The 21,647-nt window shown below is 47.1% G+C and overlaps 1 protein-coding gene and 1 long non-coding RNA gene across 19 annotated transcripts in view; one reads left to right on the top strand and one right to left on the bottom strand.

Annotated features, from left to right (window-relative positions):
- The window catches only part of LOC142590377 (uncharacterized), an 87,874-nt gene extending 68,009 nt beyond the window's left edge, over window positions 1–19,865 (bottom strand). Inside the window, exon 1 of the long non-coding RNA XR_012830081.1 lies at window positions 19,746–19,865. This is a non-coding gene — a long non-coding RNA (uncharacterized LOC142590377). The remainder of the gene's footprint in view (window positions 1–19,745) is intronic.
- Window positions 1–21,647, top strand: part of LOC142590374 (uncharacterized) — a 170,640-nt gene that overhangs the window by 14,405 nt on the left and 134,588 nt on the right. For 3 of the 18 annotated variants that reach the window (XM_075702459.1, XM_075702461.1, XM_075702460.1), the window contains exons 1-2: window positions 20,077–20,240; window positions 20,886–20,973. In XM_075702459.1, coding sequence (XP_075558574.1) covers window positions 20,172–20,240; window positions 20,886–20,973 — 157 coding nt within the window. In that variant the 5' untranslated portion in view covers window positions 20,077–20,171. Of the gene's footprint in view, window positions 1–7,155; window positions 7,539–20,074; window positions 20,241–20,885; window positions 20,974–21,647 lie in introns of those variants that run through there. The other 15 variants (XM_075702449.1, XM_075702451.1, XM_075702450.1 and 12 more) reach the window with 10 other exon arrangements.

Below are 21,647 nucleotides of genomic sequence, written 5' to 3'. Positions count from 1 at the left end.
CGCACGTAACTTTTGGTCCTCCTTGCATTGCAGGCACCTTTCATGGCAAAGCATTCCGAGACAATGGCAACTAGCTTGGCTAGCTGAAAAGGGCTCCTAAGGTCTTCAACTGGAGCGCGAAACAAAAACGTTTCCATGCTTATTTCAATGTATAGAAAACAGTGCTCGTAAACGGTTTAAGAAGAAGAAAGCGCTCTTCCAAACGTGTAATAACTGGCGTCGTTCGCTCCTTGACATACTCTTCAGGTCGGACCAGGGGATTTGGAGCAACAGCGTATTGAAGAGCACCTTGAGAAATCCACTGAAAGCGTCATCATGTTTGCTGTGGATATAGCCCATTTATTATGCTTAGCTGACCCCAGTATGCCCTAGAATGTGTACCATCTTGTACGATCGATTACAGCCCCATTCTTGACAGGCTGGGCACGAAATCTACCAATCACGGTAGCCGAAATACAGTAGCCGATGGATATAATTGTAATGGGAAGGACAGCTTGGCAATAACCGGTAATTTCACCACCTCTACAATAAATAATTGTTGAGCGCCGCCACTCCCAATGAGCAGGGAGAGCTCTCTGCAAGGACCGATTCGTAGAATAGAGCGTGAGCAGCCACAGACACTGGTTTTTGCTTCTACCGAGCAAGAAGTTCTTTTGTCGTCGCTAGGAGCTGAGGCAAGCGTTTCCATCGGAAGCGACCTTCATAGTAACAACTGACTTGTGGAACTCTTCACTTCGTCAATAACTTTTTTACTGAAGCGAGCCGGGCCACCTTGACCGTTAGTTACATGGGAGGCTTTTTACATCCTCGCTTTGAAGACCGTCAAACCAAGGACGAGCATCACGTTACGGCCAAACAAGTTATTTCGCAACGTCGTCGCTGGTAGTCTCCGTCGCCTATGCGTCACTCTTCCCCGAGACGCCATACTTTCGCTGAAGTCATCAGGGGCCGTTGCACTAATCGACGCCGGCGAAACTAATGGTAGTTTCATCCGGTGAAAAACGCTGAATAGCTTCCAACTGCCGGAAAAAGGCCATATGGCCAGGACGATTTCTTGCAGGTGACGAAGCTGACAAGCTGACCTAAACCATTATATTAACGGACATTATGCAGTACTGGCTTCTTGATTATGCGTCAAAAGCTTTCTGAACTAGAAACGTGAAAACACTATCGGCAGGGCCACACATAAGCAGTTTCTGGGGCAAGGGAATCACGCCAACGGGTAAGTGTACCGCCAGACTCCGCATCAATGATCCCAGCTTCTTTGATACGTTCGGCATCCTCCCCGATGCTGCAGAAAACTCATCCAGAGGTTGAAATGATTGCGGAACGGTACTAACTATTTTGCAGCGTTTGGGCACATTTTCCGCGAGCCAATACGAAGACAGCATCAATAAAGGATGGCGCTAGTGTTTACGAATAGCAGAATGCGAAACAATACTGCCACGAACCAGCTGCCATGTGTCTTTGTCTTGCGAGATGCCTTAACAGCGTCATGCGAAAGCATATTGCTCACGCGTGTTTATAATTATTCCCTTAATAATCATCCACAGGCTGCCATCTTCTGAAGAGAAATTTGGCGTTTGCACGATATGTACCGCATGCTTCACGGCCAATCCCTTGTTGTGGATATGTAGCATAGTATAGAAAGCATCATCATAATTAAGCCGTGGATAAGCTTCTTGGCCGATCCCCGTTAAGGGAATGTACCACAGTGAGAAAATCATCCTCATATTCAACATGGAGCGACCACATGAAACTGCTAGTTGGTGTTCCACACGAAAGAACTGTACATCGAACTTTGGCTTAGTAAAGACCGAAACATACTTCGCCAATAGCCGGCTGTGGATATGTAACATAGTATACGAATCATATTCATCAGCATGAGACGATCATCTCAAAGGACTACTAGGTGTTAGTACAACTACCATAGTATCGTTGTATTCTCTAAAGAAGTGCACGAGTGGTTGTAGCCTGATCAGGATGCGGACATTCTTCATGGCTAATCGACCGATGTGAATATGCCTCTGCCTTGGTATTGGAATCATAATCATGAACAGGTGACGATCACATTGAAGATCTAGTTTGCGTTGGTACGACATGTACTGCCCGCTTCATGGCCAACACTACGTTTAAGGTATCTGGTATAGCATGAACATCATCATCATAGCCAACACGCGGCGATCATCGGAACGTGATAGTTCTGTTGGCATCAGAGAATCGGTGGTGTACTTGTGGCCTAATGGTTAAAGAGTCGTGCTGCTGGACTGGGGCAGCGAGGTTCGAACTAAGCCACCGGACGCGTTCCTTTTTTAACGTGAATAAGGGTATCCTCGGTGAGCACCCGCAGAGCCCAATTATGCAGCAACGGCAGGCTCCAGCGCTCTCAGCCGACACCTTGCTGGTGGCTGCGAAAGACGAGAAACATAACGATGGGCAGTGCGTACTTGACCCGCAAGCACGACACGTGCAGATCGTCGGCTCCGCCTCTTTGTTGAACGTCTGACCATTTCTAAACGGCAATTCCATCACGTATCCGCTTCGACACATCGAAGATCTCATAGGGCCCATGGAAAAATTAGACCCTCTGAAAAGCGGCCCAAAACTGTATGACGTCCGTTAGGCATTGAAACAGCCATCATAGAAGGCCATGATGTAACTGCGCCTCACGTTACCAAGAATCCTCTATCGACGCCGAACCTTTTCTATCACCTATGCCCACTTGAAACCCCCCTTGGTGACAGAGAACAATAAAAATGCCGCCTAAAAAAGCGATGATCCTACGTAACCACACGGGAACAATTCAATGGAGCTGACATCCGAAGTCCCGAATTAACTGCCAAGCAAGTTGAACAACTGACTTGAATGTGCCCTTCAACAGCCGCAAAGTCACTGCTCTGGTGCATAACTTAGCCGCGTACACTGTTATCCGAGCATGCTAGACTACCATATTCTAAAGGTTCGAGACTGCATGGAATGGCTCTCAAGTCTCAACACCCCTGCCCCCGCCGTTCATCTGGATTTCATATGAAAACGCTACTTACAGACCTTCGTTGTCTTCTATAATAAAACCTACACTGCGACATTTAGTTAGGTAACACGGCTTCACTGAGCTTATCTGGACCTTGAACGTCCTTAGCGAACACTGCCCACTCAGTACTACCCGGCAACAACAATAGCGCCGTCTGCGGAACAAACTATTTGTCAGTACAGGACTTTCAGGCAGCATTCTGGCTGTATTGGAGATCAAATAAGCGTTCCACCTAACTTCGGCATTAGGCTTTCATCGACGCTAAAACATCCGCACACACGCCAGCATGCGCGAGGGCAACGAGTATCCGCTGCTCGACATTGAAATATGCGTGCCAAAAACCACTCAAGTGCACGGAAAGAAGTGAATTTGGAGAAGAAAAGCTTAGCGAAGAATACAAAAGCCCCAACAAAAATTTTACGACCACATACATAAATGCTGCACGTTTGCTATTTAAAATTCAACGTCGATATCCGAAAGTGCACGTTCTTCAGTTAATACTCAATGTTAAGCAATAAGAATTTATTGTACAGCGTTAAAAGGCTCCAACTTGACCAACGGACTATTTTGCTTGTCGTAACTGTTGTGCTTTCAGTACAACTTCACAAAAAAAGTGGTCCCAAAGACTCTGTTGTCAGACACAACCGTACGACTGATCAAAACAATGTAGCCCGAGAAAGCATCGGGGAAATAAAAGTAAAGCCTTAGACGAAATTTCGAAATAAGAGGTAGAAGAAAACTGGCCGGCAGCTTGTACATTATGCGTCCGCTACATTATCAAAAATAAAAGTAGTGCCGGTGCTATCTTGTAACCTCTTTGGTTATTGGTATAAGTGTACATCATGCACAGGAGGTCCCCTTTGAGTTTCTAATTACGGGACCTCCTTCTGCATATCCCGATCTTTTTCATTCATATACTGATTGCGATTCTTAACTATGGGGAATGTTAATATGCTCTACTGATCACCAATGTATGGTTTCAAAGGTTGTCGAAGACAGTATAAACGCTGCATTGTTATACAGTGCACCTGCCTCTCCTATCCAGCAACATAGGTAGCACAGAAGAGCGGCGTGGATTTATACTCAGGGTTACCGCACTATATCACACAGCAGCTAATGGACTAGCTTAGCGATGCTTTCTTAGCATCAAACGCTACATACAAAATGCATACGCACTTCTCAGCTTGATGTAATTGCGGATTTGAAGCTGCACTCACTTATTATAACCGTCCCTATACAACTTTGAGATGAACACTGCCCCTTTCATGATACCGGGAAGCCTACTTAATTACCAGCCGGTAGCTTTCTAAGAGTTGAAGCAATCTTCCATATAACAAGTACGAAGACCTAAGAGAGCGCAGTTGCATTAGTGGATGAAAAGAAACACCGACAAAAAACGGATGACACTGATACCAAAAAGGTGGGTAGGAATCTTGGTGGCAGTGCGAAAAGGATTGTGAATCTCAGTCTTAATCACACAGGGTTGCTCTCAGTGTGTCAAAACAGCAAGCCAGCAAGGAAATTTTAGGGTGTCTTGTACTCTTTGTAAGCCCCAGTGACACCGTGAAGCCAGGGTACTTAGCAATGTTTTAGATACCATCTCAGGCGGGATGAAAACAAGGGCTGGCGAGTAAAGCCTGCTCAGACAGTTCTTAAAACAGGAGACAATCTACAGTAATGAAGCTGAGTGGGGTGGAGGAGAGTACAAATAATAAGATTGAAATGGCAACATGAGACGATTGCCTTTTTATCTAATGCGGCCTTGTTAGAAATAAATTGATCGTATGGATTCGCGAGACCTACTAATAGATATGGTGTCTCATGTCTTGAAAGGTCAGTAGAAGCACTTTATCAAAAGTGGTAAACGAACTTCTGCCACTTGTTTCAGTCATTGTTAATGCGCTCCACCTGCTTAAGCAACATGTAGAGCAATAACTGCAGCGCTGAGTAGTTGGTACAACAGGGTGTCTGGCGGTGTATACGTTTACTGAGTGAATTTCAGTGTACCTATATCTACCATGTTAAAAATTCTGCACTACGAAAAAACATCAAAACTGTTGCGAATTTCTGATTGCGTGGTGATTGACTGGCTTTGTTTTAATATGTCTTTAGGCAACAAAACGTCTCGTACCTGGAATAAATTTGGTAAGCTTTACTGAAATGCTGGAGGAAGGCTGACTGTGGGGCTAGTTGGTCTTGCATAGTAACTATGGAAGATTAGCGTAAATTCATAACGGACGCATAGAAGCAAAGGGCACAAAGGGCAAAATCGGACGCTTAGGACAAGGAAGACAAGGATGACGTTGACAAGAGAGCGCCCATTCTTGTCCAGTTTGTTATTTGTGCATGTAATAAATTTGAGCTCATAGAACATAGTTCAGTCATTGCTTCTTAGATTAGAAGGTATACGGCTTGCACTGTAGTTCATTAATAGTCCGGAAACAAAAGAAGTAGGTCAGGTGCAAACAAATGTATCGTACACATAAGAAAAACACTAATTACTGAAATGAAAGTAATTTTCACGATGTGTAACTGAACCCGTCGTGCTGGTTTGCGCAGTGAAATTGACCACGGACATCAGTTCCCTATAATGAGGAAAGTGAAAACAGGAAAAAATACAGGACCGTATAAGAATGTGTTAAGTACATGTGAGACAGAAGTCAGTGTACAGGATTTATTTAACCAGAGACTGTAATTGAAATGGTATTTCCTATAAAATAATTATAGAGCTATGGGCAGCTAGATTGGAGCCATAGCTGAGTTCTGCTACGCACGGAAACGCGGCTAGGTAATGATAGTTGCCAACGACAACGAGTTCTTGGGTCGAAGCAATTACCCATCACCGATATACCGGGCACTTTCACTCATTGATACTTCTCATTACAAGAAAACCCAAAATGTAAGAGTGTAAGTTGTTTAGCTGATATTTAAACCTCGCAAAGGAATGATAGTACAGATGTACCAAAGTGAAAGGAGAGGCGTTGCACCTTTCATTACGCTGTCACAACTGCAAGATAAGCCATAAAAACATTTCATCCTAAAGGACTTGTCATGCCAATCTGCAATATTGACATCTTCTGGAGTTATGAAATGAAAGCTTTATTCAATTCTTCGTTTTTTCTTTCGTTGACAGACATTTTATTTGTAGGTAATTCTGTAATATTTCCAGTCCATTCTTCTGTCAATGTTTAGACTAAAGTGTGTGCCACTCAAGCTAGAGCTTTCCACCCGTTTTTATTTAATAACACGTGAACGCATTCGCGGATTATTTCTCACTAAATAACCTTGTGACTAGCAGTGAAAATAAAACATTCGTGCATTAGTCGTAAAGCAACAACCAGCAATGTGCTCTCATTCGAAAGAAATAATAACGTCTCCTATCAAAGCTTTAGGATCCCTCATTTGGCTTGTGTACATATAGTGAACGCCGAACTGAAATTTATGTCGCATTTGAGGCCCACGATATTTATTTATGCGTATTACCACGATCACAGCTGATGTATTGTGTGAAAGAACATACTCCGCCGAGCGTGGTAAAAAATCGGGAATGTCAAACGGGATTACTTGATTATCATTGCTTGAGCTAGCTGGGCGCAATTAAACTTCGCCTAAGCATGTACCTTTGATTCAAAACAATCGCCAATTGTCACAAGAAGCTGCAAAAGTTCCAAATAGTATTGCAATGCAACGCCATTTCTAGTGAAGCGAGATACACTACATGGCATCAAAAATCACGAGAACATATTTAACAGGAGATCTGCTTCAAAAGAAAACAGTTTCAGCAAGCTTCAAGGAACTGCCTGTTGAGAATATGTGCTCTCTTTCACTTCCCGACGAGTATTTATCCAGCAGTACAGTTTGAGATCTCTCCCTGTGAAATTCTTTTGTGGGATTTTTCTGTGCGCCCAAAGCTGTCAGAATGATTACATAGAGATCAATTAGATCTTTTGTCGTCACACTCTAGTTGAGTTCCGTTGTTGCCCTCTACAAATTTTTGTGATGCCCAAACGGTAATGGTATTACCAATGTGACACAAAACACCCTTAACGGTATGAAAATGTTGTAGTGTAAGGCATGAGCAGATAACATCGATAAACCTGCTGTATCTTCCATTTTCCATGCAGGCTACAACAGTTCGCGTTGGACAGTTTCGGAAACATGTTTGCGGGACCTTGACACTGCACCTTGATCTTGTTTTTCTCTGATGGTTGCTGAATGATACTTTAGTTCCGACTTCAAATCGACGGGTCATGGCTGTCTGATCATAATACACCTTGGACCTACACTGGGCTTTTCACATCGCTTCTCCTGACAACTTCTGTGCCTTGCTTGAGTGTTGCAGTAGTTCAAGTACCTACTCGACAACAGCTGGGTCTTCCCCTCGTCCTTCCCGTGATTCCCGGAGCATTCGCAATGGCGATCGCCGCGAGCGACCTGTATACAAGTTCTGCTGAAGAAAAACCGTTGGCTTCATGCGGCACAGCCCTCAGCGCAAACATGGTAGCAGGTAAGCAGCGCTCCCAGTCTGTCTTCCTTTCGAAGCATAACGCCCCTAACGCGCGCTTCATAATAGAGTGTAGCTTCTCTACGGAATCGGACTGCGGATGGTACACTGGGCTATGAGTGTGCCTTACACCACACCATTCTAGAAAGGCCGTGGTTAGGGCACTAGTCAACATGGCACCTTGGTTTTATTTGATTAATTGACTTCCATCGACACACAAGCACAAATCAGTGGTAAATGGAAGTTAATAAGGGGGGCAAAGCCGCACAGTCGCGGCTTAGGACAGCCTCACCCCCTTAGGTACAGTATATACAGTAAAAGTGTTGGCACCCTTAAGGATGTTTTCTTGTGGAACTGGTAACACTCTTACTGTTAGCCTTACAAAATTTATACAGGCCAGCAATGAAGCTCTAAATAGACGTGAGATGACAAAAGCCGTAGTAGAGAACTATGTAACCATTCTGACAACCTTGGGCACACAGAAATATCCGACAAGCGAATTACACACAGTAAGATATGAAACTGTCCCGTCGGATATTTCTGTGCGTCCAAAGCGGTCAGAACGAGAACATAGTTTTCAACTACGTATTTTCTTATCGCACGTCTCGTTAGAGTTCCGTTGTCGTACTTTATAAGTTTTTGTAAGGCCCTAACGGTAAGGCACTGACCATTGCCACAAGAAAGCACCCTTAAGGGAGTGAACATTTTTACAGTGTCGCTGCATGGAATAGGACATGAATCACCTTATATAATATGTTGACACAGTGGCCATCAATCATTGCATTTATACAATATATGGTCGGACTGTTCTCGGTGCCAAAGGCAAGTTGCGCGAATATTAAAAGGTTAATATTAAAAATATTAACCATTTTCACTGAACTGTTTAAATGGGTCCACTCCGAGAAACTTAGTCGCAAGACAAATCGCCGTAAAAATGTGACCGTACCCCGACCCGGTTACTGGAATTGGCCTTACTGCGTTCACTACGAGCCGGCGATAGGGCTCAATGATGATCGGCACTAGCTTCATCAGCGCTCTTGCCTTTTCTCCAGCTTCCCCACGCGCTGACAGGTGTCGCAAGTTATCACAAATGGCTGTGCATCGCGGAAACAACTTGGCCTATTATAGTCCTGAAAGAGTCAATCCTTAGTTTCGTTGACACCTAAGTGATAAACGCCAGAGCTTCCGTCTCGACAAGCGCAGCAGATCCTGCCGTTATGCCTGGGGTACGAGCAGCTAGTCAAAGGTGACACCCCTGCGATCTGCATACTTCCGGTACAGTGGGCTGCATCTCTCATACAAATGCACGTTTTTCTGTGCTACGCCCTCGATTAGGTTGCTTTGAATGTTCCGCTGGCTGGGGTCCTTGTTTTGTTCGGATTAAGGCTTAACTCTCTACATTTCACAGCCACTGTAGGCCTTCCAACGTAGGCGCTGCAGACGAATATGGTGACTGCTCTTCCAATAACGCTGCTGCTGCCACTACCGGGCCCTCCGCCTACGTTGATCCAAACTCCTCTAGTTCCAACGTGGAGGCGTTCCCGATTTCCGCTTCCTGAGCTTCCCAACTAGCTTCCGAACTGGCATCCACCTCAGTTAGTGCAGTTTCCCCGGCTGTTTGGCAGGTAAGTCACAAGATGTCGCTCCCGTTAGTGCCATCACGCTAGCCTCCCACAACATTAGTCCTTTCTCGCGCAGAACCTGATCCGACCTATTTGAGAACAGGTAAGGGCAGTGCGGAGGAAGCGCTGGTGATACTGCAGTTTCCGTCTCAAGTTTGCTGAAAGGACCTTTAATAGATACCTTTCCGAGCGGAATACATGCACTGTCAGCTTCTTCAGCTTGCTTGATCCAGGCGAATTCACCCGTGAACACCTCTGGTTCCACATAAGAGCTGTGAGCCACATCCATAGTAGCCATGCAGTCACGCAGTGCGCGACATCATTTACCGTGTACCTCAGAGTCACGTATGTACGGTTCGAGCAGCTTCATGTTCGCGTCATTGCAACCGACCGATGAGAACACTACCTTACCCTTGTTACATTGTGCAGTGATGTGCGTTGGTTTGTGACGGTTGAAGCACAGAAGCAAATTTTTTTTTGCTGCTGTGCCTAAACTTAGGGGTCCCTTTCGTTCAGAGAATATTACAGTTTCAGGTACCTTAAATCATAGGCTCGTTCTTTCTTTTTTCCGGCCTGGGCTTCCCCTGTGAAGCCTAAAATTGAGATAGTCTTTTCGACCGTCGCTGGCATCGCGAGCGCGATGCGCCACAAATTGCTTGGCTAGTTCAGCGGCTCCGGCTATCGCGCTATCCTCTGACCTATTTTCAATCTAGTGCCATACGTTCTCAGGTAACCTGTTAAAAACGTGTTCAAGTGCAACGCACTGAACAACCTTCGCGTTACCACCACAGGCATTTTGTTCCGTGAGCTAATGCTCCATCTTTTACATGAGCTTGTATGCAAATTCTGCAGAGGACTCATTCCTAGCCTTTTCTATATCGCGGAACTTCCCCCGGAATGATTCCAATAGCAGCCTATACTTCCTCCGTAAACTGGACTTTACCTTGTCATAATCCTGAGCTTCCACCCTGGTTAAGCGAGTGATTACGTATGTTGCCTCACCCAGTAACAGTGTGACCAGACGATGTGTCCATCTTTGGCGGGATAACCCTTGCTTCTCGCACGTCCGTTCCAAATTCACCAAGAATAAGTCAGTGTCTTTTCAGATCTTAAAGGGCCGCATTAGCTCTATCATCTTTAACGATACATGCTCTCGAGCACTGTTTCCACCACTACTTTGACCTGCTGAACGAGTACGTTCCCTTTCAAACTCAAGTCGCTTCAATACAAGTGCGTGTTCATTTTCCTGAAGTTACCGCTCTTTCTGTACTTTACGTTCCCCTGCCTGACTTGCTGCAGTTTCCCTCTCTTTAAACATCTCCAGGTATTCGGTAAACACGTCATCCTCAGCCTCTAGAGCATGAATAGTCTCAATCAGCTGTGATTTTCGGAGTTCATGTGTGACATTCAGGTACAACACCTTCGCTAGCTCCAACACCTCCGGTTTAGGCGATCACTTCAAATTATTGGCTGGTTTCAGTCCTGCTATCTCTGTTTTATACAATTAAATTGGCGCAACCTAACTAGGCGACAAGAATAGCTCAAATTACGCGTTCTGTTCAAACTCTTCAACGAAACCTCACACAATTCCGCAGCGAAAGTACCACACTCACCATCTTGCAGCCAAGAATCGAGCGCAGAACATCGCCAACGCTGCATTCACTTGTGACTGGGTAGACGGGGCTCATAGATGCATACCACTCGATTGCTTTCCACTTCCTAAGGCTGCCACCAATTGTTACAAGCTGGTAGCTTCATTTACTACGGGGAAGTGGTTTCGGTGACATTCAGCAGTGTCTGCTTGGAGCTTGAATCAAATTGAGCATCAGAGAGTGGTCGGCAGGGAAGACGGTATGATGAAAAATAAATAACCGAAGTTGAAGGCATCGTTACGATTGAGTGATGTACTCCATAACAAAAAGCACAAAAACGTGCGGCGTGCATTCTCCTGCAGGCAAGCGCAGAATGTGTCGACCTGGTGCTTCGCTGGCATTATAATAACCTACACCATCCGGGTAACCTCATTCACTCTTGCTTCGAGGTAGAGAGCCTTGCCAGTGCACTGGTCAGCTCACACATAGTAATTCGGAAAGAAACCTCTCCCTAGCGTAAAGTGCGTGAACGTAGTACAATGGAAGAATATGCTTTAGAAAAGTACATAATGCCATCCCACACATTTTCCAGACAAGTCTTTTCATGTTCACGAGCGGGACATTTAGGTACGTCGGATCGTGGTCGCCACACACAGTGAACAGCAACTCCTCCAAATTTAATTTGGCCCATGTACAAATTTCAAGTTGACCGAACCACAATGTTCCGGCAATGCTAGCCCGTACCCAGCGCCTCCACCAGTAAAATGCCACGAAGGGACCGAAGACGGGTGCCCCTAAACAAAACAGCCTTCTTTAATGATGGCCGACACTCAAAAAGGCCCGTCGCACAACTGCGTCCTTCGTCGCCTTCTCTCTGGCGGTCGGTGCCTGTAGTGGGCTGCTTACCTTCGTGTCAGTATTCTTTTGTATGGATGGAAACAACTTTATTCTGAATCCGGCAAATTTGATGACCGGGCCCAGGTCTCCCATGAGGGGACTTCGTAATCGCCGAAACTGACCTGAACACACACACACGCACGCAAATATATATATATATATTAGCGTTATGTCCGCGACCAATAGAACCACGTCGTTGTTACGGTCATCAGCGACGACACAAATTGCCCAAATGACAAACCTATCTGTGCCGTTGAACAAAAATGCAGACCATGATCAGACATGTGTTCATGTGAACCTGGCACCTCGGTACAGATGCAATTCCGACACGTATCCGCGTTTGACTTCTTCTAAGGTGAAAACGGTACCACTCTTCCATCTTCGTGTACCTATAATCGGATTGACACCAGCACAGCTCACCCTATCCGGCCGCAGCCTTAGTGAGCACCTTTATCATAACGGGTTATTATTGCTTAGAACTTCAAGATATGTTAAAGAAAAAGATCATCGAAGAGTCCTCGACCCGTGGGCAGCACCAGTTATCATGGTGAAGAAACATTTACCAACGATTGCGATACTCGCTAATGCGAAATTTGAGCGCAGCTCTTACATATCTTCTTTTCGTGATATATTGGCTTACACGTGCAATCTCACTTGTGCGACACGTTGTAAATGGAGCAAAGTGTGATTTGACTGCCTCGCTAATTTGGAGATCATGAGAGGCAGCGTGCGGGTGGGGCGCGATTCACAGCAGCCGCCCCTGGCAGACCTCCCAGACAACGTACTCTACTCTGTGATGTATCGCCAACTTCATCGTCATCTTCATCGTGCCTTCATCGGCACTGCCATAGTCATCATGACACGTGAGCAGCGGAACACACGGACGCAGGCTGCAATAAAGCTGCGGGGCTTGCAGCGTTATGTCTGATTGATGTCAGTGTTTTTAAGCCTAGTGCGACATATCAGTGGCGACGAGGCCTAGCGTCGCTAGGTGAGAAGACCCGCGTCAGCATGAGTGCTGGACGGCCACCGGAATTTGCCGATGCAGAAGGTACGTGGCCTACGTATCGCGTTCGCCTGGAGGCGTACTTTGAGGCTCATAGCATCGTGGACCCAAAGAAGAAGCGAGCGCTGCTCATCGCTTCGCTCACGGACAGTGCAGTGCGTGTGGTGCAGGGCCGGTGTCAACCAAAAAAGGTGACTGAACTGAGCTATGAGGAAGTCGTCGGGTATCTGGAAGATCACTATGCTCCGGAGGTCAACGAGATCGCTGCAAGTTATGCTTTCTTCATGCGTTCGCAACACGACGGGGAAGCTGCTCAGGACTTCATTGCGGACATTCGACACCTAGCTGAGCAGTGTAACTTCGGCACGTCATTGGAGCGCATGTTGAGGGATCGAATCGTTTGCGGAGTGCTGGATGAAGACGTTCGGCGCCATTTACTGACGCGACGGAAGCTCACCTTAGAAGAGGCTGAAGACTTTGCTGTCTCGGCACAGAGAGCTGTTGAAAATGCCAGGAGCATGAACTCGGCGCACTCAGAAGTACATTTTGCCCGACAAAAGAGCCATTCCTCGAAGCGACTTCCCAAGCCGGAACAACGCGACGTGTGTGGAAGGTGTGGAGAATCGCATGCTGAGGATGAGTGCAAACACCTTCGCGCGGTGTGCCACCGGTGTGGAAAACGAGGACATCTACGTCGGATGTGCCTGTCTAGCACAAATAGTGACCGTCGGCAGGGATCTTATCCAGCAAGACAACGGCGCCAGGGTTCGTACGCCATGGCAGCCGGAGAGGACACAAGCTCGGACGACAACGACGCCTTGCACACGATTACAGCGGTTCTCCATCACGCAGCCAGCATCCGCAAGGTTAGGCCTATTTACAAGGACATCAGTTGGAATAACGTTCCGCTCACTATGTTGGTGGACACGGGGTCACCTGTAAGCGTCATTCCCGTAACGGTGTTCCGCAAGTACAAGCAGCTCTGGCCTCCGTTGGAGAGTTCACAGCTCAAGCTCTCTTGTCTCTTGGGAGAACTTCCAGTTGTCGGCCAGATTAGCATGACCGCTACGTGCGACGGGAAAGATATTCCTGGTACTGTCATAGTGGTCGACAGCTCCGGACCATCTTTGTGCGGCAGAGACACCATCAAGGCGTTTAATGAAGTTGGAGTGGCAATGTTGTCGAATGTGGTAGCGAATCTGCAACCGGCTGGAATACAGGCTGTCAGCACAGGTCTGCAACAGCTGCTTGACGAATATGCCGACGTGTTTGCTCCGGGACTCGGCCTGTGCAAAGGACCACCGGTCACATTTCAATTGAAAGAAAACCCGTGTCCACGGTTCTTTAAGGCCCGTACTGTGCCCTACGCTCTCAGAGATAAGATGTCTGAATCGTTGGATCAGCTGGTCGCGGAAGGCGTTTTGACGCCGGTAAAAACCGCTGAATGGGCAACCCCTGTGGTACCCGTTTTGAAGGGCGATGGGTCCCTCCGACTGTGTGGAGACTTCCGTATGACTGTGAATGCGGCCACTGTGGTAGAACAATACCCGTTGCCTCGAGCGGACGACATTTTTGCTAGGTTAAACGGTGGCGAAGTATTCACGACCTTGGATTTGCGTCAAGCCTACAACCAGTTGCCATTGGATGAGGAAGCAAAGAAGATAACAGTCCTCAACACCCAGAAGGGTCTTTTTTGTTTTAACAGATTACCGTTTGGCGTAAGTTCTGCTCCAGCCATATTCCAAAGGCGAATGGACAGACTGCTGGGGGATATTCCTGGAGTGCAGGTGTACCTGGATGACATTATCATCGCCGAGAAAAAACATGATTCATCTAGGCTCAAAACCGTGCTGCAGCGGCTGCGGGAGTATGGTCTCCGACTGAACAAGGGAAAGTGCAAGTTTCGGCAAGACGAAGTCACATTTCTCGGTCATCGTATCGCCGCGAAGGGTCTGCGACCGAAGGACGACAATATCAAAGCCGTTGTTGAAGCCCCAAAGCCCACATCGGTGAGTGAGCTGAAAGCTTTTCTCGGTCTCATAAATTACTATGGCAAGTTCCTGCCCAATCTGGCCACCATGCTAGCTCCGCTACATGCTCTCTTATCCAAAGGAGTCAAGTGGCAATGGAGCCAGGAACAGGAGAAAGCATTTCGGCAAGTTAAGCAGGCAATTGTGGCTTCCAAGTTTCTGGCTCACTTCGACCCGGATAAGCCACTGCGGCTGGAGTGCGATGCATCACCAGTAGGCATTGGGGCCATTTTGTCGCACCGCGTGAATGGTGTTGACTACCCCATCGGATTCCGGTCCAGGACACTTACCAAGAGCGAGCGCAATTACTCGCAGTTAGAAAAAGAAGCTTTGGCACTGGTATTCGGCGTCGCCCGGTTTAAAGACTACCTGTACGGACATCAGTTGGTCTTAGTAACAGACCACAAGCCTCTTACTGGTTTATTCAATCCAGGTAAAGCCATACCACCGATGGCGGCCGCAAGAATACAGCGTTGGGCCTTGTTTCGTGGCAACTACAACTACACATTGCAGTACCGGAAGGGCAGTGACCATTCCAATGCTGATGCCCTCAGTCGGTTGCCCTTGCCAGTAATGGAGGAGCCGCGGGACTTTGCTGCCGACGAGTACGTTTTGTATGCCCACTCTCTTGAGGAAACAGCGCTTTGCGCCCGCGAGGTTGAACATCTGACTAATCGAGACACCAGCCTTCTGCAGGTTAAAAAATGGATTTCCCAGGGATGGCCGTCATATCTTCCGCAGGGCCATGAGCATCTCCGGCCGTACTTCAACAGAAGAACAGAGCTTACAGTCAGCCATAATTTGGTGTACTGGGGACATCGCATTGTTCTACCCCTGGCAGCGGCAAGGCGTGTGTTGCGTCTTTTGCACGAGACACACCCCGGCATGACAGCCATGAAAACCACAGCGAGAACGTTGTTTTGGTATCCGGGACTGGATTCCGACAGAGCGACTGGTGAACTCATGTTCCACATGTGCGCAGGCTTCAGCGATGCCACCAGCACAGATACCTTTGGCCTGGCCAGCCACCGGGGAGAGGTGGAGCCCGCTGCACGCAGATTTCGCAGGCCCGTTGGACGGACAAATGGTCTTAGCCGTCGTCGACTCGGAAACGAAATGGATGGAAGCCATTCCAATGAAAACTGCCACTTCGCAAACCACGGCCAACGCGCTAAAATCAATATTTGCACGGTTCGGCCTTCCAAAAACCTTTGTTTCTGATAACGGACCACAATTTGTGGGCAAAGTTTTTCGTGAGTTTCTGGCACGGAACAATGTGCAACTACTCACAACAGCCCCTTATCATCCACAGTCGAATGGGTTAGCCGAACGAGCTGTGCGTACGCTCAAGGAAGGACTAAAGAAGAACCCCGGAATAGACCTCAGAATACGCATAGCGCAGGTTTTATGTCGATATCGCCGAACGCCCGTCAAGGATGGGAAGTCACCGGCGGAACTCTTATTGGGGTACCAAATAAGAACAAAGCTGGACTGTATCGCTCCCGATGAAAGGTCACCAGAAATCCAACCACGAGTTGGAGGGTCTCCAGTTCAGGCAGGTGACCCAGTCTGGATGCGCGATTTCCGAACAAGTCGTCACAGGTGGATACCAGGAGTAGTGCGAGATCAACTGGGGTCCAGAATGGTCACTGTTGATTCCGGGAAAGGAATTCAGCGGCGACACTTGGACCAGGTGAGACGTCGAACTGTCTCAGACTCTTTCTCGACACAGAGGGTAGCCGTAAACACTGCAGATAGCACTCCAATCACGTCGCGACAAAGTCCAGAAGTGGCCCAGACGGATAGCTCGCCACCGTTACGAAGATCGACCAGACAGCGACGGCCTCCTGAACGCTTGGACCTGTAAGAGGGGGAGAAGTGATGTATCGCCAACTTCATCGTCATCTTCATCGTGCCTTCATCGGCACTGCCATAGTCATCATGACACGTGAGCAGCGGAACACACGGACGCAGGCTGCAATAAAGCTGCGGGGCTTGCAGCATTATGTCTGATTGATGTCAGTGTTTTTAAGCCTAGTGCGACATATCACTCTGGCGCCATCTCGTAGCCATTGTAGTCACAGAACGCTTTTCTTCTCACGCTTTCGCCGTACGCTCCTCTTCTGCTTTCCGCCTCGTGGTTTCGCTGAACCCTCCTCCTCTGCTTTCCTCATCGTGCCTTTCAACTCCCTCTGCGCACCGCGTTTGCTGTTTCATGCTTCGCTCTTCTCGTTCACTCGGTTACGCAGATGCCGACGCTTGCCGCAGGAACAGGCGCCTAAGACCTGCCCTCTAAAAAAGATGGCTTTTGGAATATTTGCAATAATAAAAGGTAGCTAAACGCGGACACAAAGAAAGATGTGTACCCTGAACCTCCACCAAAGCGTTTACGGATGTTTGTTTGTCAATTTACAGATTAAGACTCAAGGCAATGATCGATCGGTAGAATAGCTGTTGAAATTCTGCTGCTCGCAACAGTGACCGTCATCACCCTCCTCTTCTTCAACCTCTTGTTCCCAACGTGCTACAATATGGCATCCGTATATAGTTTGAACAGTTTGGTGCATCGTGCAGGCACTTTTAACAACATATACAATGCTGAAATAGTGCGTAGAATTCCTGAAACAGAATCATATTTTCGAAAAAGGTGACACGAGGAAAAAAAAGATGCACAATACGCCGGAAACAAGAATTTTTAATGTAAACACTCACCTGACAGATAGCCTCATTAGAAATTATGTATGAAGGCAGTTGTATAAGACGCATTCGGGTACACTTTTTTTTTCTTTATTGCCTGGCTGTGGTACATAGTTTCACAAGAGGCAACGCTCACCAAAACGAATACAAAAGTAGAATATACATTTTCGGTATGTGCACATATTCAACCAGCATTGTGCTGGCACAGTCTAATCAAAATTCGCGCAATGCAACCAACGGTTCTACTCTTGGGAGCCAGTCGGGTGGTTCCCCTGCCGCTTTATGGATAGCGACAAACCAGTGCATGTTTTCGCTGAAATATATACGTGCAGGCTGCGCATCTTTATCGACATGGTATCCTGCCATTCTCGCGCGCCAAATACAATGGAGGCCCGAGAGCATAGTTAAATCAAAAAGCACCCCATCCTCATTATCTATGCTTAAGTAACGGATGCCATACGGGTCCAGTGGAAATTATTTCTTTAGTGTCCTCTGCAATACATCCCAGAAGAACACACCTTCCCAACAGTTTAAAAAAAAAACATGATCTATTGTCTCTGGCTGCTTGCAAATTAAACAGTGCGTTCCCCACGGTACACATGCTAAATACGCCCAAAGGTTATAAATAGGAAACTCTACCGCACCCGACGTGAGGAGAACGAGTAACGGGACGTGCCGCGTCGCGTTTCTAGCACATCGCACTCATGCAAAGAGTCGGGATCTGTTATATGGACGACCGCACGCCAAGTTTCATCCTAGACACCAGCGCTCGTTTCTCCCGTGGCGGAACGATTTCACCTCCAACGGGTGTAGGTTTCCGTGCGAAACGTCTCTTGTTTGCAACGGCGTCCCTTCGGATGACCGGAAATTATTATTGTGTTGATAACTGTCACGACAGCAATGTAAACATGAAAAGGGTTGATGCCACCAGTGAAATTCTGCCGATTCACAAGAAAGTGGTACGAAAAAAGCAGACGACAGACATGGTATATTGCGGTGCGCCGAGCGAAGTAAGCAACTGGCAAACGAAGCGAGCTCGTTCATTGATCACTTCTGAGTGTATGACGGTTTTTATATGTAGCCCACATGAATTTAAGAATTACTCGGTACTTAATCCTTTTATTCATATAAAAACTTTCAGTTCGACGAGCGCTTGTCCTTTCTTCTTTCTCCCGTTTCGTTTGTGTGTGCGCTGCCCAAGAATGGAAACCACTTTTGTTGTATGCGCTAGCAGTGGCCGAAGTTCACTCGTGCCGAGGAATTGAATATGTGCACTATACATTGAACATGACCGGAGTTCATTCCCGCTTCACCACTAAACCGATCGATCGAGTAACTGGACGATACACGCCCGCGTCTTGGTCGCGCCGGCATTGCTGAAGCAGGAATGATTACTGATACTTTCAACTTCCGCCTCTTGAGCACTGTTAAAATATGGCCCAGCTGTCTACATTGCTGCGTGTATTCATATTGTAGGGGACGTACTAGTTAAAGTTGTGTGCGCATGTCGTACTTGTGCTATGCAGCGATATATTTTGTTTATTTCCGCATAGTGTCGATGGAAGTCCGTTGTCGCCATCAGAGACAACACGGATTTGTAACAAACATATTGTGAGAAACTGCAAAAATGACTTTAGCTCGTATATGCCGTATGCATGTGCCGCATCGTATGTGCTGACGGCTTTTCCGGCGGCGCATACGATGTCGTTTCCAATTACCTGCTCAGCGTCACTTACATGGTTAACCAGACGCTGCCCTTTCGCCGCAGTGCAGCCATAAAAATAATCAAGCGTACCGATCTTCTTAAAGGCAAATACAAGCTTGTACAGTCTGTTTCATATTTAGGTGAAAACTCGGAACGTATTGCATCGCGATGCGGCAAGCAATGGAGTCGTGCGAATAATTCACTACACCAGACAGACCCTGCCCGCCGGCGGGGAATTGGACACGTCACGCTCGGAACTTCGGTTAGTATCTCGTCATGTCCCCAGCGGCAGCGATGACAGCGCTCATCCTGGAAGGCAGTGAAGTGTAGAATGACTTGATCAGGGATGTGTTCATTCGCAGCACGTCTCAGTCGCTGACGATGGTGGATCGAAGCCTAGCCGCGGGCGACTGAGAGGGAATGGTGCGGCAGCGATACTTTCAACGAGCCCTAGACATTTTAAATGATGTTGGCGCACGGGGATTGAGGCGACCACTCCAAGAGAGTGACTGCGCGCTCTTCCAGCAATTCTTGCACAACACGAGCAGTGTGGATCGGCGACCTATCGCATTAGAATATATAATCGCCTTCCAGAAACGGACCGTCAAGAATGTGTGGAATCACTACGTCGTCTATGACTGCCCTGCAGCGATGAACTTACCTTCGAGGCGTATCAGTGGGCGTCGCACAACGCTTAGTAAAGAATACCGGCTCATTTCACGCAGTAACGATGAGATCGGCGCCCTGCAACTGACAGTAGACGGTTTCCCGACAATGCGGCCAGCGCGCGCCGCCGTAGCAGACGACGCCGTTCAAGATCCCGCCCCTCGAGCACCTGCGCGAGCTGCTGCCGCCGCCTGACTCAAGCGCTCGCCGCATCGCGATGCAATGCGCTCCATGTTTGCCCCTAAATGTGAAACAGACTGTACACCGCCCTTCGAAGGAAATGTCCACGCGCGCACACGTAGGCACACACCGCGCGCGCGCCACGAAACGTGCCCAAACACGCGCAGTGCAGGAGGCAATCAAGGCGGTGCGAACGAGAGATGGGAGAAGGGTACCACCCGCTAATAGAATTTTGCTTCGGATGTGGCGCTCTCAACGCCGGTGCAGCAGCGCCGCTCCCGGTGCCGTTCTTGTCCATAGGAAGGTGAATGTGAGTACTGTGATAGGAGAGGATAATACGAGACAGGATAAGTCGTCTCGCATGGTGTATGTTCAATCGCGGTTCGCACTGAGGCTGAGAGACGGCTGCCACAGTTTGGTCTATTCCAGTCATAGACACAACGCAAATTGTTGAAGACAGATCCCATGTTGTTTGAGACAAATTAGAATGAACTCCATATAATCACTGTCGCATAATAATTACTGTGATGTCTTAAATAAGGTGACACGCTAATTCCTTGTTTGTGTAAACGTGGCTACACCAGCAAGTATCCGTGACATATATGCAAGTTGGAAATTTTCTGGCACTATACTAACTTCTAGAGCACATTTTTGTCCACTGAAGTAATCTTGCGCCGTTCTCTTTTGTCTCATCTTGAGCTGAAGCAGAATATATAATTTACTCCTTATTACTATGTAGTTCATTATGAAACAGCATTCACAGTAGGTGTTTGTTCGCAATGCTTATAGTGGTAGCTTTGCGCCACAAATAGCCATACTATTTTCTTGATTTTAATGTTTCGTAGCACAAGGTGCTAAGGTAATGCACTAATAAAACGATGCACTCTTTCGATACAATGTGTTATGCGGCGTTATTTCATTGTAAGCATGGTTATAATTTCAATGTGTTTTGCAGTGCTCAGTCAGTGGAAAAAGAAGAGCTAAAATGAAGGCATCATTCTTGACTCTACTTCTTGCATCGATGGTGTCTCCTCTAATGGGATGTAAGTGTGACCCTTGCACAGTTAGAGAACCACATTCATAGCTGGATGAGCAAATTAATAGGATCAATGGAAATATCAAAGACAAGAACTGTCCAGGTTTATTATATTCAGATCTTGTAATGCACCAGAATGGCATAAATATAGAAGATAGCTCATGCATATATGTAGTTATTTCCTGCCTTTATGAAATCTGTAAATTGGTGTTGGATGAGCGACTATTTTATGCAAGTAATTGAACGCAATGCACGATATTGCTAAGATTGAAAATAAAATGTTGCAAATATTGTATGAAGTGACACGCAAACATTTATCTGTCTTAGTAGAATTGATCTGTTATTATCTAAAGAAAAATAGTGCTCTTAACGTCAGTCACGCTGAAGCCCCAACCCAGCTTTTGTAAGCGGGCGACATGCAACAGTTGGGCGATCATGGCATCGGGAGCTGTGGTTTGCGATGGCTAAATCTTTAGGTAAAAGTGCTCGAGGTCCCTAGCATCAAAGCTTTAATTTACAGTCACAATTACTAGCCTCGCTACAATGCACTGAGTGCGCTACTATGCAAAGCTCCTCTTCAGAAGACTCACAAGTCACTCACTACCTCTTATAATTATCATAACCGTCACTGTGGCATTTGCTTGGTTACTTCTTTCATCTATTTTGCCACATACCAATAAC

The sequence above is a fragment of the Dermacentor variabilis genome, chromosome 8 (genome assembly GCF_050947875.1).
Source record: "Dermacentor variabilis isolate Ectoservices chromosome 8, ASM5094787v1, whole genome shotgun sequence".
Taxonomy (NCBI): Eukaryota; Metazoa; Arthropoda; class Arachnida; order Ixodida; family Ixodidae; genus Dermacentor; species Dermacentor variabilis.
Note: the sequence above shows the minus strand (reverse complement) of the source record. Positions and strands in the feature narration are given on the sequence as shown.